Consider the following 15,383-nt stretch of genomic DNA (forward strand, 5'->3'; position numbering starts at 1 on the left):
CACGAAGCAGTGGCTCAGATGATTATCACTGGAAGAAGGCAGGCATTGACTTATTTCGGAAAAGAGCCAGATATCATTGTTCAGCCTTACAGCGTAAGTCAAGACACTTGGCTGAAACAGCATAGTACAGATTGGTTGCTTGCACAAATAGGGTTTAATGGAATTATAGACAACCACTACCCTCAAGATAGGTTAATAAAATTTTTAAATGTACATGATATGATATTTCCTAAGATGACTTCTTTACAGCCTTTAAATAATGCTCTATTGATTTTTACTGATGGCTCCTCTAAAGGGCGAGCTGGATATCTTATTAATGATCAACAGGTTATCGTAGAGACTCCTGGTCTCTCGGCTCAGCTAGCCGAATTAACAGCAGTGCTAAAGGTCTTTCAGTCTGTACATGAGGCTTTTAATATTTTTACTGACAGTTTATATGTTGCTCAATCAGTACCCTTATTAGAAACCTGTGGCACGTTTAACTTCAATACGCCATCAGGATCCTTATTTTCAGAATTGCAAAACATCATTCTTGCCCGGAAAAATCCGTTTTATATTGGCCACATACGGTCTCACTCTGGTCTTCCTGGGCCTCTGGCCGAGGGTAATGATCGCATTGACAGGGCTCTAATAGGAGAAGCTTTAGTTTCAAATCCTGTGGCTCTGGCCCAACGTGATCATGAAAGGTTTCACCTCTCTAGCCACACCCTAAGGCTCCGCCATAAAATCACCAAGGAGCAAGCAAGAATGATTGTAAAACAATGTCCTAAATGTATTACATTATCTCCAGTACCACATCTAGGAGTCAATCCTAGAGGCCTTATGCCTAATCATATTTGGCAAATGGATATAACCCATTATGCAGAATTTGGAAAACTAAAATATATACATGTTTGCATTGATACCTGTTCAGGATTTCTCTTTGCTTCCCTGCATACAGGGGAGACTTCAAAAAACGTAATTGATCATTGCCTACAAGCCTTTAATACCATGGGGTTGCCTAAGCTTATTAAGACAGATAACGGGCCATCTTATTCTAGTAAAAACTTTATTACATTCTGTAAAGAATTCGGTATCAAACATAAAACTGGAATTCCTTACAACCCCATGGGACAAGGAATAGTTGAACGTGCTCATAGCACCTTAAAAAATTGGCTTTTTAAAACAAAAGAGGGGCATCTATATCCCCCAAGGTCACCAAAGGCTCATCTTGCCTTTACCTTATTTGTCCTAAACTTTTTGCAAACTGACATTAAAGGTCAGTCTGCAGCGGAACGCCACTGGCACCCAGTTACTTCTAATTCTTATGCATTGGTAAAATGGAAGGACGCCCTGACTAATAAATGGAAGGGTCCAGATCCAGTTCTAATCTGGGGAAGAGGCTCGGTTTGTGTTTTTTCACGAGATGAAGATGAAGCACGGTGGCTACCAGAGAGATTAATTCGTCAGGTAAACACAGATTCTGTCTCTCCTCGTAAGTATCATTCTAAAGACTAAAATTCCTCTTGTGCTGGGAGTGGAAGCTCTCAAAAAACACTGTTTTCCTCTGAGCCAAATCCCCTACAGGAGGCCGGAGACTAGCTTTAGCTTTACAATTTGCATCTAAATAAAGTACCTTGACTTCTCAGAACAGAAAATTTACATTGCTACACTCTCATTGTTTAGAATTCTTCCTTCTCTCAAGCAGGTCAATCTACATTCTCCGGTTCTCCACCCCTACGAGCAAACAGGTGGTATTGCTAATCTCCCTTCCAAAGACATCCCAGCATGTGGCTTTTCAGTCTAAGATAGGATTTGGATTTAACAGGAGAGCTAGGGAAGTAGAAATTTCATATATATTTACAAAGATTAGTTCTTATTTTGATAGATATAGGCTTAGTCCCTTAGCTGGCCTCTGGCTTTTCACCCTTGCTGTTACTGCAAGGTGTCCTTAGTTCCTCAGGCTACTGGGAATAACAGGGATGAAGAGGAAAGACTTTCAGCTCCTATTTTAACCAAAATTAATGGTGTTAATACTGACATAATTCTTATCTTGGCCTTGCTAAATCTGAGGTTGACAAGTCTCATATAGAGACCTCGCAATAACTCAGAATTACGCTACTGATTCATAATCATATGAATACGGTATGGGTACCGCTTGGCGCAGGAGATTACTGCGGAGGGAAGGTCCAGTTTGACCGTTTCTGAGTTCCCTGTGCGACACACCTGATTTGAAGGAGGTTGGTATCCGATTCCAGCTAAAAACCAAAAATACTTAAGGCTCTGCCTCCCCTCCCCAAAAGATACCAAGAGCCACAGATGTGAGTTGTTACAATGCTCACGGGAGGAATCAGGTCAATGTCCACCCAAGTCAAGGTTAAAGGCCCACTCATCTAAGGATGAAAAAAATCATTTGATCACCTCTGTTAAGCATTGCCTATTTAAACTTAATTAATAGGGGGGAGAGAGATTGGAGACCTTGCTGTTGTAAGAGCAGGCCCTTCACTGCCTCCCACCCAAAAAATAAAAAAGCCAATTGGCCTTGTACTAGGAGCCAGCCAGTCTTAACCCCTTCTCCCTGTCCCCCTGCCTTTCACCCAAAATTGTGGATAATTATAAGCTCAGTGTTATTCTAAATCGTTTAGTTAAACTCAGCCAGGGTTCCAACGCCCTACTTAAAATGTAAACAGGTAGCTACCTATTCAGCACTAATTAGCATTATAAAGTCAGAGCCTACAGCCCAGCGCTGCTATTCAGTCAGTGCTTTAAAGACAGTCTTAGCCAGATACAGTTTACCATTAGAAAAGTTAGGGAATCCCACGGAAATAGGTTTTTTCTTTAGCCCTAGGAACTCAGGCAAAATTATTGAACATAGATAATTTTTCTGCCACAGGCCACCCCCTTTTTTATTTTTGTTTTGTTATCTAATGGGGGGAAATGTGGCCTCCCTTCCCCCCAGCCTGGAACCTGCCTGCTCAAGGGTGGAGCTACGGGCTCATTCGTCCTGCCACGCCCACTGCTGGAACCTGCCTTTGCTGCCTGGAGTCACACACGTGTTCGTCCTGCTACTGGACCCTGAGTTACTTGGTGGGAAATTGGGTTCCCTCCCCCTTCCTTTATAAACTGGGTGTCTGGAAATATTAAATTGAGCCTCGATCAGAACTTGTTGTCCTGGCTTCATTCTTTTCTTCCGCCCCGTCTAGTTTCCTCTCTTTTCAGCCTGAACTGCCTTTTTCAGTTGAACCGTTCGTGTTGTGGACCGCGGGCGGGCCGCAACATGATGGTATGATTATCCAGTCACTAATCTTTGTGCAGAAAACTCACCCAAACTGAAACATTCTCTCTGGATGGAGAGGCAGGTTCATGAGACTTGGGGCATTCAACTACTATGAGTCTTCAGAAGTTCCTCAAACTAAAAAAAAAAATATTTCCCAAACCTCCTCCAAAGGGTCATAAAAGCTGGAAATAGTTCTACAGCAGAGGAAAATCTGACCCGTGCAGCTGACTGCAAGATTGTTAGAGACATTCAGGCAGGCAGCTTTCCGGAGTGACCTAATCTGGGGTGAGGTGAGCTTTTGGTGAAGACAAAAAAAAAAAATCTGTCACCCAATCTCTTTTAAGTTATCCTAATAAAGTACAAAAAAGTCAAAATCTGTCATTTGATCTCAGGATAGTAATGGGAGAGGGAGAATGCGGGGAATAGGGAAAGAGGGACTTCTCTGTGTGAAAGTATATACTACATAATGCCGACATAGACAAGTAGAAAGAAAGAAAATAATAGCGGAGGGTGTTAAACTAAAGTATTTAGGAAAGGTTGAATAAATATTTATCAAAAAGATGTCAAGAATGATAATATGTTTCAGTATAGCTCAGTTAAACTTTTTCTAAAACCTAGATGTCCCTCGGCAGAAAAGAATGGAGAAGAAAAATATGCTATATTTACACACTGGATTATTACTCAGCAGTTTTGTTTTGTTTTTTAGAAGGACATCATGAAAGTTGCAGGCAAATGGATGGAAGTAGAAAACGGTCATTCTGAGGAAGGTAACCCTGACCCAGAATGAGAAATTTGGTATGCATTCGCTTACATATGTATAATAGCCATTAAGTGGATGATAACCAAGCTACAAGCCATAGACCCAGGGTTTCCCTGAGAGGGAGAAATAGAATAGATTTTACAGGTGCACTCAGGGACATGGGGACTAGAACAGGAGTAGTAGGTAAGGAGGAGGAGGAAAGGTAGGATAGATGGACAGAATACACAGAGAAACAGCTGAAATTGAGGGCCATTTTAGGAAGACCATGGAAATCTAGTGCAGTGTAAGCTTCCTATGATACATGATAATCCTCATGAGGCCTCCTAATAATGGAGATATAGAGGCTCAGCTGAACATGTCTGGTCACCAAACAAGTATTCCAAAACTGGGAATGGTTGCATTCAATTGAATTCTTGGCCAAGAGGGGACCCATGACAATATCCAAACAACCCAGGCTGATGGTAAAATAAAGAGTTGCCCTCCACAAACTGACCATGGGGCACTGCCAAGTACAACACCCACATTGAACATGGAGAGCTCCAGCTGGTGCCTAGATGGAGCCTTCACCCTGACATTCTAGTGACTTTGATGAAGGAAGGTACCCTGCAAATTAGCAAAAGAGAAACATAAGACACCAACTTTACCATAAATCCTTTGGCCTACAATCTGTCCTGACTACAAGATATGTATGCTATGGTAACAGTGTCACAGAACAAGTTGGAGTAGCCAACCAATGTCTGATTTGACTTAAGACCCAATTAACTACGAGCCAGACACCATCTCTGACACTGCTTTGGTGACCACAAACCAGAGATTAGATAGCCCAGATACCTATGGTAAAAGTTGGCCTTTTTTAAAAGTATCAACAAAATAACTCCCAGTGCCTTCTCCAGTCATCATCAGAGAAGCATCCTCCTGCAGCAGAAGGGAAGAGATGAAGAGGCCCACAGCCAGACATTACACGGAAAGAGAGTCTAAATGGGATGTCTCCATCAAATCCCTCCCCTAAAAGCTCAGAGAACCATGGAAGAGGAGGCAGAAAGAGTGTAAGGGCATGGAGGACACCAGGATCCTCAGGCCTTCTGAATCAACAAAGCTAGAACATATGAACTTACAGAGACTGAAGTAGCAGGCACAGGGCCTACATGGGTCTGCACCAGGTCCTCTGCATATATATTATGGCTTCCAATTTAGTGTTTTATGAGAACTTTAGTGTGCGAATGACTGGGTCTCTGACTCTTGTGTCTGCTCTTAAGATACTTTGCCCTTTGTGGAGTTGCCTTGTCTAACTTTGGTATGATAGAATCATATCACCTTTTGTCTCCTCTGACTGTGATCTCTAAGAAGTCTGTTCTTTTCTAAGGAGGTATAGGAAGGGGGTAGATCCCAAGGCCAGGGCAGGTAGGGAGGAACTGAGAGAAGTGGAGAGGACACTATAATCAGTGTGGGAAAAGAATCTATTTTAATAAAAGGAAAAGTGAAAGACTAAATACTAGTTAATTAATAATGATTAATAATTAAGCCTAATATATTCTAAAGCACCATGAGGAATTAATTACTACTTTAACCTGGAAAATAATTCCCATTTGAGTGTTCTTGCTCCATTGAGAAAAAGTAAACAAAGTTAGGATGAACCAATGAAGCCCACAGGACAATCTGCCAGCAAGAAAACCACTTCCACTAGCTTCTAGACTCCTCCTAGCAAGCTTCCAGGAGCTGGGAAACCAAACAGCAGGAAAATCTACTATGTAGTGAAGTTGAATTGTTTACATAAACTGTTATTTAACATTGACAACAGATACACTGCACATAGGATGCATTCTGGAAAACATTTAACTTACTTGCTTTTCCCTTTATACACTGTTGCATAAGATCCTTCCCCTAGTTTTTCCAGTTTTTCGTATGAGTCAGCTTTTCCAAATTTGGGACTTGTTGGCTAAACAAGAAACAGAGGGAAAACAAAAAATTGTATCAATGTAACAATTCGCTGACACTGGATAAATAAATTTTCAATATAAGAATATTTTTAAAACAATGCAATAAATGGTCATAGTGCAAATTCAGAACACACAAACACACACATGTAGAATCCAGTTTACCCATAATTGAACCAAGGGGGAGCTAAGAGATTTTCATATAGCATTCCCCCAAGGCTGTCTTACTGGCAACTTCATATAGATTTCATCACGTTCAATGTACATGTTTTCTGATCTGTGTTCACACATTCAGTGTGTTGTGTGCATTTTCCATATTATGACATGATCTAAATTAAAGATCAATAAACAATACACGCAGGTCAATCATAGCATACCTCATGTTTTTACATCCTATGGACATAGAATGATTGTTGCCTTCCTTGTTTCAATAGTTGGGGAGGGACGAAATAAAGAAAAATGTGTGACGTATCAAAACTGTATAAAAATAACATTGTATAATCCATAAAGTTTTATTAGAATGGCCATCTTATCTAAGGCTTCCTAGCTACAACAAAGCTGTAGTTACAACAGAAATTGTACAAATGAAAAAACTCAGAATCCAATGTTACTCTTATAGTATAGCATGACTGTATAATATTTAGTCTTAAAAAACATTCCTTCAACGTATTTAAACAGAAAATCAAATAGATAAGGATACATCATTCAGAGCTATTGGATCATCCTAATCTTGCATTCTAATAGGTCAGAAAAATATTAAGGACTGACAAATGAGATTACATGAAATTGGTGAACATCTGCCCTACAAAGGAAACAAGCATCAGAATAGGAGACAGCTAACAAAATGGGGGAACATCTTTGCCAACTGTACATGTGATAGAGGATTAGCAGAGACAATAAAGGAAGGCCTCAAAAATTAAACATGGGCAGACATCCGGCACCCTCCCAGCCGGAGGACAGTGATCTGCCCTGCAGGGAGCGCCATCTTGGCTCTGGGACACCGCCGAACTTAGTCTGCAGAGGTGAGAGTGAGGACCACAGAGGCAGACAGCTTCTGGGACAGGCGGGAGCCACAGAGTCGCTGAGGCAGCACCCTTTTGGGACTGCAGACATCCGGCACCCTCTCAGCCAGAAGACAGTGATCTGCCCTGCAGGGAATGCCATCTTGGCTCCAGGACTCCGCTGAACTTAGTCTGCAGAGGTGAGAGTGAGGACCACAGAGGCAGACAGCTTCTGGGACAGGCGGGAGCCACAGAGCCGCTGAGGCACCACCCTTTTGGGGCTGCAGACATCCGGCACCCTCCCAGCTGGAAGACTGTATTCTGCCCTGCACAGGAGCCCTCTGCCTCAGGAGCAGGGAGCACATCTTGGATCCAGGACTCCTCTGAACTTAGGAACGTAGTCTGCACAGCTGAGAGTGTGCACCACAGAAGCTGACAGCTTCTGTGACCTGCCAAAGCAACACAGCATCTGGGAAAGTTCCTGTTTTCGGCCTTCTTCTTCGGCCAGGAGAAGGTCCAAACGCCAGATATCTGTACACCTTCCCTTTAAGAGGAAAGCTTGTCAGCAGGGAGTGCTCTAACCACTGAAACTCAGAGGAGAGAGCCTGTCTCCCAGGTCTGCTGACAGACGATACTCAGAATCACCAGAAGAACAACCTCTGAACAGAGACAACTATAACAATTCCAGAGATTACCACATGGTGAGAGGTAAACGTAAGAATCTTACTAACAGAAACCAAGACCACTCACCATCATCAGGACCCAGCACTCCCACTTCGCCCAGTCCAGGGCACCCCAACACACCTGAAAAGCTAGACCTGGATTTAAAAGCATATCTCATGATGATGATAGAGGACATCAAGAAGGACTTTAAAGAACTACAGGAGAACATGGCTAAAGAGTTACAAGTCCTTAAAGAAAAACAGGAAAACACAACCAAACTGGTAGAAGTCCTTAAAGAGAAACAGGAAAACACATCCAATCAGATGATGGAAATGAACAAAACCATACTAGACCTAAAAAGGGAAGTAGACAGAATAAAGAAAACCCAAAATGAGGCAACACTGGAGATAGAAACCCTAGGAAAGAAATCTGGAACCATAGATGCGAGCATCAGCAACAGAATACAAGAGATGGAAGAGAGAATCTCAGGTGCAGAAGATTGCATAGAGAACATCGGCACAACAATCAAGGAAAATGGAAAATGCAAAAAGATCCTAACTCAAAACATCCAGGAAATACAGGACACAATGAGAAGACCAAACCTACGGATAATAGGAGTGGATGAGAATGAAGATTTTCAACTCAAAGGACCAGTAAACATCTTCAACAAAATTATAGAAGAAAATTTCCCAAACCTAAAGAAAGAGATGCCCATGAACATACAAGAAGCCTACAGAACTCCAAATAGGCTGGACCAGAAAAGAAATACCTCCCGACACATAATAATCAGAACAACAAATGCACTAAATAAAGATAGAATACTAAAAGCAGTAAGAGAAAAAGGCCAAGTAACATATAAAGGCAGGCCTATCAGAATTACACCAGATTTTTCACCAGAGACTATGAAAGCCAGAAGATCGTGAACAGATGTTATACAGACACTAAAAGAATACAAATTCCAGCCCAGGCTACTATACCCAGCCAAACTCTCAATTAACATAGATGGAGAAACCAAAGTATTCCACGACAAAACCAAATTCACACATTATCTCTCCACGAATCCAGCCCTTCAAAGGATATTAACAGGAAAAAACCAATACAAGGACGTGAACCACGCCCTAGAAACAACAAGAAGGTAATCCCTCAACAAACCTAAAAGAAGACAGCCACAAGAACAGAATGCCAACTTTAACAACAAAAATAACAGGAAACAACAATTACTTTTCCTTAATATCTCTTAATATCAATGGTCTCAACTCCCCGATAAAAAGACATAGACTAACAAACTGGCTACACAAACAAGACCAAACATTTTGCTGCTTACAGGAAACTCATCTCAGAGAAAAAGATAGACACTACCTCAGAATGAAAGGCTGGAAAACAATTTTCCAAGCAAATGGTATGAAGAAACAAGCTGGAGTAGCCATTCTAATATCTGATAAGATTGACTTCCAACCCAAACTCATCAAAAAAGACAGGGAGGGGCACTTCATACTCATCAAAGGTAAAATCCTCCAAGAGGAACTATCAATCCTGAATATCTATGCTCCAAATACAAAGGCAGCCTCATTCATTAAAGAAACTTTAGTAAATCTCAAAGCACACATTGCACCTCATACAATAATAGTGGGAGACTTCAACACACCACTTTCACCAATGGACAGATCATGGGAACAGAAACTAAACAGGGACACAGTGAAACTAACAGAAGTTATGGATCAAATGGATCTGGCAGATATCTACAGAACATTTTACCCTAAAACAAAAGGATATACCTTCTTCTCAGCACCTCATGGTACCTTCTCCAAAATTGACCACGTAATTGGGCACAAAACAGGACTCAACAGATACAAAAATATTGAAATTGTCCCATGCATCCTATCAGATCACCATGGACTAAGGCTGATCTTCAATAACAAAATTAATAATAGAAAGCCAACATTCACGTGGAAACTGAACAACACTCTTCTCAATGATACCTTGGTCAAGGAAGGAATAAAGAAAGAAATTAAGGACTTTTTAGAGTTCAATGAAAATGAAGCCACAACATACGCAAACTTATGGGACACAATGAAAGCATTTCTAAGAGGAAAACTCATAGCTCTGAGTGCCTCCAAAAAGAAACTAGAAAGAGCACACATTAGCAGCTTGACAACACACCTAAAAGCACTAGAAAAAAAGGAAGCAAATTCACCCAAAAGGAGTAGACGGCAGGAAATAATCAAACTCAGGGGCGAAATCAACCAAGTGGAAACAAGAAGAACTATTCAAAGAATCAACCAATCAAGGAGCTGGTTCTTTGAGAAAATCAACAAGATAGATAAACCCTTAGCCAGACTCACTAGAGGGCACAGGGAAAGCATTCTAATTAACAAAATCAGAAATGAAAAAGGAGACATAACAACAGATCCTGAAGACATCCAAAACACCATCAGATCCGTCTACCAAAGGCTATACTCATCAAAACTGGAGAACCTGGATGAAATGGAGAAGTTCCTAGACAGATACCAGGTACCAAAGTTGAATCAAGATCAGGTTAATGATCTAAACAGCCCTATATCCCCCAAAGAAATAGAAGCAGTCATTAATAGTCTCCCAACTAAAAAAAGCCCAGGACCAGATGGGTTTAGTGCAGAGTTCTATCAGACCTTCAAAGAAGATCTAATCCCAGTTCTTCACAAACTATTCCACAAAATAGAAACAGAAGGTACTCTACCCAACTCATTCTATGAAGCCACAATTACTCTGATACCTAAACCACAAAAAGACCCAACAAAGATAGAAAACTTCAGACCAATATCCCTTATGAATATTGATGCAAAAATCCTCAATAAAGTTCTTGCTAACCGAATCCAAGAACACATCAAAACAATCATCCATCCTGACCAAGTAGGTTTCATCCCAGGGATGCAGGGATGGTTCAATATACGGAAATCCATCAAAGTAATCCAGTATATAAACAAACTCAAAGACAAAAACCACATGGTCATCTCCTTAGATGCGGAAAAAGCATTTGACAAGATCCAACACCCATTCATGATAAAAGTCTTGGAAAGATCAGGAATTCAAGGCCCATACCTAAACATGATAAAAGCAATCTACAGCAAACCAGTAGCCAACATCAAAGTAAATGGTGAGAAGCTTGAAGCAATCCCTCTAAAATCAGGGACTAGACAAGGCTGTCCACTTTCTCCATACCTATTCAACATAGTACTTGAAGTCCTAGCCAAAGCAATTCGACAACAAAAGGAGATCAAAGGGATACAAATTGGAAAAAAAAAGTCAAAATATCACTTTTTGCAGATGATATGATAGTATATATAAGTGACCCTAAAAATTCCACCAGAGAACTCCTAAGCCTGATAAACAGCTTCGGTGAAGTAGCTGGATATAAAATTAACTCAAACAAATCAATGGCCTTTCTCTACACAAAGAATAAACAGGCTGAGAAAGAAATTAGGGAAACAACACCCTTCTGAATAGTCACAAATAATATTAAATATCTTGGCGTGACTCTAACTAAGGAAGTGAAAGATCTGTATAATAAAAACTTCAAGTCTCTGAAGAAAGAAATTCTAGAAGATCTCAGAAGATGGAAGGATCTCCCATGCTCATGGATTGGCAGGATCAACATTGTAAAAATGGCTATCTTGCCAAAAGCAATCTACAGATTCAATGCAATCCCCATCAAAATTCCAAATCAATTCTTCAACGAATTAGAAAGTGCAATCTGCAAATTCATCTGGAATAACAAAAAACCTAGGATAGCAAAAACTCTTCTCAAGGATAAAAGAACCTCTGGTGGAATCACCATGCCGGACCTAAAGCTTTACTACAGAGCAATTGTGATAAAAACGGCGTGGTACTGGTATAGTGACAGACAAATAGACCAATGGAATAGAATTGAAGACCCAGATATGAACCCACACACCTATGGTCACTTCATCTTCGACAAGGGAGCTAAAAACATCCAGTGGAAGAAAGACAGCATTTTCAACAAATGGTGCTGGCACAACTGGTTGTTAACATGTAGAAGAATGCGAATCGATCCATTCCTATCTCCTTGTACTAAGGTCAAGTCTAAGTGGATCAAGGAACTTCACATAAAACCAGAGACACTGAAACTTATAGAGGAGAAAGTGGGGAAAAGCCTTGAAGATATGGGCACAGGGGAAAAATTCTTGAATAGAATAGCAATGGCTTGTGCTGTAAGATCGAGAATTGACCAGTGGGACCTCATGAAACTGCAAAGCTTCTGCAAGGCTAAAGACACCATCAATAAGACAAAAAAACCACCAACAGATTGGGAAAGGATCTTTACCTATCTGCAATCAGATAGGGGACTAATATCCAATATATATATAAGGAACTCAAGAAGGTGGACTCCAGAAAGTCAAATAACCCCATTAAAAAATGGGGCTCAGAACTGAACAAAGAATTCTCACCTGAAGAATACCAAATGGCAGAGAAGCACCTGAAAAAATGTTCAACATCCTTAATCATCAGGGAAATGCAAATCAAAACAACCCTGAGATTCCACCTCACACCAGTCAGAATGGCTAAGATCAAAAATTCAGGTGACAGCAGATACTAGCGAGGATGTGGAGAAAGAGGAACACTCCTCCATTGTTGGTGGGATTGCAAGCTTGTACAACCACTCTGGAAATCAGTCTGGCGGTTCCTCAGAAAATTGAACATAGTACTACGGGAGGATCCAGCAATACCTCTCCTGGGCATATATCCAGAAGATGTCCCAACCGGTAAGAAGGACACATGCTCCACTATGTTCATAGCAGCCCTATTTATAATAGCCAGAAGCTGGAAAGAACCCAGATGTCCCTCAACAGAGGAATGGATACAGAAATTATGGTACATCTACACAATGGAGTACTACTCAGCTATTAAAAAGAATGAATTTATGAAATTCCTAGCCAAATGGATGGACCTGGAGGGCATCATCTTGAGTGAGGTAACACAATCACAAAGGAACTCACACAATATGTATTCACTGATAAGTGGATATTAGCCCAAAACTTAGGATACCCAAGATATAAGATACAATTTGCTAAACGCATGAAACTCAAGAAGAATGAAGACCAAAATGTGGACACTGTGCCCCTTCTTAGAATTGGGAACAAAACACCCATGGAAGGAGTTACAGAGACAAAGCTTGGAGCTGTGATGAAAGGATGGACCATCTAGAAACTGCCATATCCAGGGATCCATCCCATAATCAGCCTCTAAACGTGGACACCATTGCATACACTAGCAAGATTTTGCTGAAAGGACCCAAAGATAGCTGTCTCTTGCGAGACTATGCAGGGGCCTAGCAAACACAGGAGTGGATGCTCACAGTCAGCTATTAGATGTATCACAGGGCTTCCAAACGAGAAGCTAGAGAAAGTACCCAAGGAGCTAAAGGGATCTGCAACCCTATAGTTGGAACAACATTATGAACTAACCAGTACCCCGGATCTCTTGTCTCTAGCTGCATATGTATCGAAAGATGGCCTATTCGGCCATCACTGGAAAGAGAGGCCCATTGGACTTGCAAACTTTATATGCCCCAATATAGGGGAATGCCAGGGCCAAAAGAATGGGAATGGGTGGGTAGGGAAGTGGGGGGCGCTATGGGGGACTTTTGGGATAGCATTGGAAATGTAATTGAGGAAAATATGTAATAAAAAAAAATTAAACATGAAAAATCATCTAATCAATAAATAGGTAAATAAATACAAATGGCCAATAAGTATTTAGAAACTGTTCAACATCCTTAGCTTTCAGGAAAAGCAAATTAAAGCAATGCTGACATGCCGTCTCACCCTAGGGAAAATGCCTAATACATGAAAGACAAAAAATGCTGACAAGAATATGAGATCAAGTGACCTTACACACTGCTGGTAGCAGTGTAACCTAATAACCTTACTATGGAAATAATGAACTCACAATTCATATACTCAACCCACCAACATCACCATCAACAGATTAACTTGATAAAACTCTGGTTCGTAACACAATGAATTTTTATTCAGTCATAAAGAAGCTGAAAATCATAGCATCTTCAGGAAAACTGATAGAGATTACCATTAATATCATTCTTTAAATGGTATACAAATAACAATAACGTAAGCAACACAACCCAGACTCAAAAATACAAGAATGATGGTTTCTCTCATATATGGACATGCATATTTGTGTATGTATGTATGTGTGTGTGTGTGTGTGTGTGTGTGTGTGTGTAAACCTATGTATAAAACATATACAGCATCATGAAAGTAGAAGAGAGCCTATGATGAGGGAGAAGATGATAAATTGGGGAAGACAAAAAGGAGGAAAAATACTATAGCACATATTTTTCCTCATATGCAGAATCTAGATTTGGTTATTCACACCCACCAGGAAAGGAGAGGGGAGACCACACACACACACACACATACACAGAAAAATTTATACATTGAGATTACAGGACAGAGTGGTAGGGAAGTTGACTAAAAGAAAGCACAATGATCCAAATAATGAAATGTCACAATGACATCCATTATGACATCCTGTATGCCAATGGTAACAATGGATTTTAAAGGAAAGCAACAAACATATTCTCTAGTCTCCTCTCTACTCCAAGTGTGACACTGTAACTAAAAATACATTTTTTAAAAACTAACAATTCATGACCACAAAAAAAGAAATTATCTAATCAGACATTTTGAGGAATCTTGAAAAATTATGAATAAATTTTTGGAGAAAAGTCCCAAAATTAATAAGAAAATAATTAGATTAAAATAGCAGAAACCTTGAAGTATATACCAGACTGGTCAACACAAGAAGAACACTAAGTCTTCCTAAGAAAGATAAAATGAGACAATGTTATAAAAACAGGAAAGACAGGTGAGAGTGTGGCCTTCAGGCTACAAGTACAAAGACTCAGTTAGCCAGCATCTATAGAAAGGGCAATGTAGGAAAGTATTCAGAACCCTTAGTCATCAGGAAAATGCAATTATGTCTAATGCTATAACCATGACTTTTTAGTTAAAATAAAATGACATCATGGCCTTTTGATGCCATCAACAGAAACAAGTGACAGAAATATAATAAGCTGATGGTGGTTCTCAACTGAAAACAGGATTACAAATTCTAAACTCACAAATCAATTCACACAATCATGAAAGATGAATGAAAAAAAAGCTTAGAGTTTAATGGTGAGAGGAGCTAAAACTCTGCAAACAGAGGTAACAGTGCAAAGGCAGGAATGGCTTTGACGTTATTGCATGATCAATATTGAAGCAGTATAATAAAACATTTCATGGGTATTGAGTGGGAGAAAACATATAGTTGAAACAGGAATAAACTCAGGTTTAAACAAAATTCTCCTCAGAACTTTCAAGGAAAGACAGACTGTTTCTGCATAGAAATGCAAAAGGAGAGACTGCAACTTTGAGCACCTGAGTCAAATATACTAGGGAATTAAATTCCACGGCACTTCAACATCAGGCCTGGCTGGAATAGGGGAAGAAGGGCAAGAAAACAAGGAGAAGAGACAATCACGTTAAGACTTCTTGAAGTATGCAGAACAGAGAGTAGACACTAATTAACTCCAAAGTCACAAATTTTTCTTACATCTTCAAAAACCTTTGCTACATTTTTAAAAGTTAGATGTATATGTCTTAAATAGAGGAATGAAAGGAAAATCCAAGGAAAGAAGTAAGAAGGTAAAGAGGGAAGTTAGAGAAGAGATTCTCAATTAAAAAAAAATGCATTCTAAGTAAATTGTC

At 40.1% G+C, this 15,383-nt stretch overlaps 1 protein-coding gene across 7 annotated transcripts in view; it reads right to left on the minus strand.

Annotated features, from left to right (window-relative positions):
• The window catches only part of Cdk14 (cyclin dependent kinase 14), a 648,997-nt gene that overhangs the window by 466,470 nt on the left and 167,144 nt on the right, over window positions 1-15,383 (minus strand). For all 7 annotated transcript variants that reach the window (XM_021162869.3, XM_029477257.2, XM_029477253.2 and 4 more), the window contains one exon: window positions 5,858-5,952. In XM_021162869.3, coding sequence (XP_021018528.1) covers window positions 5,858-5,952 — 95 coding nt within the window. The remainder of the gene's footprint in view (window positions 1-5,857; window positions 5,953-15,383) is intronic.

This window comes from Mus caroli, unplaced genomic scaffold, assembly GCF_978045245.1.
Source record: "Mus caroli unplaced genomic scaffold, Mus_caroli_1 scaffold_4, whole genome shotgun sequence".
Taxonomy (NCBI): domain Eukaryota; kingdom Metazoa; phylum Chordata; class Mammalia; order Rodentia; family Muridae; genus Mus; species Mus caroli.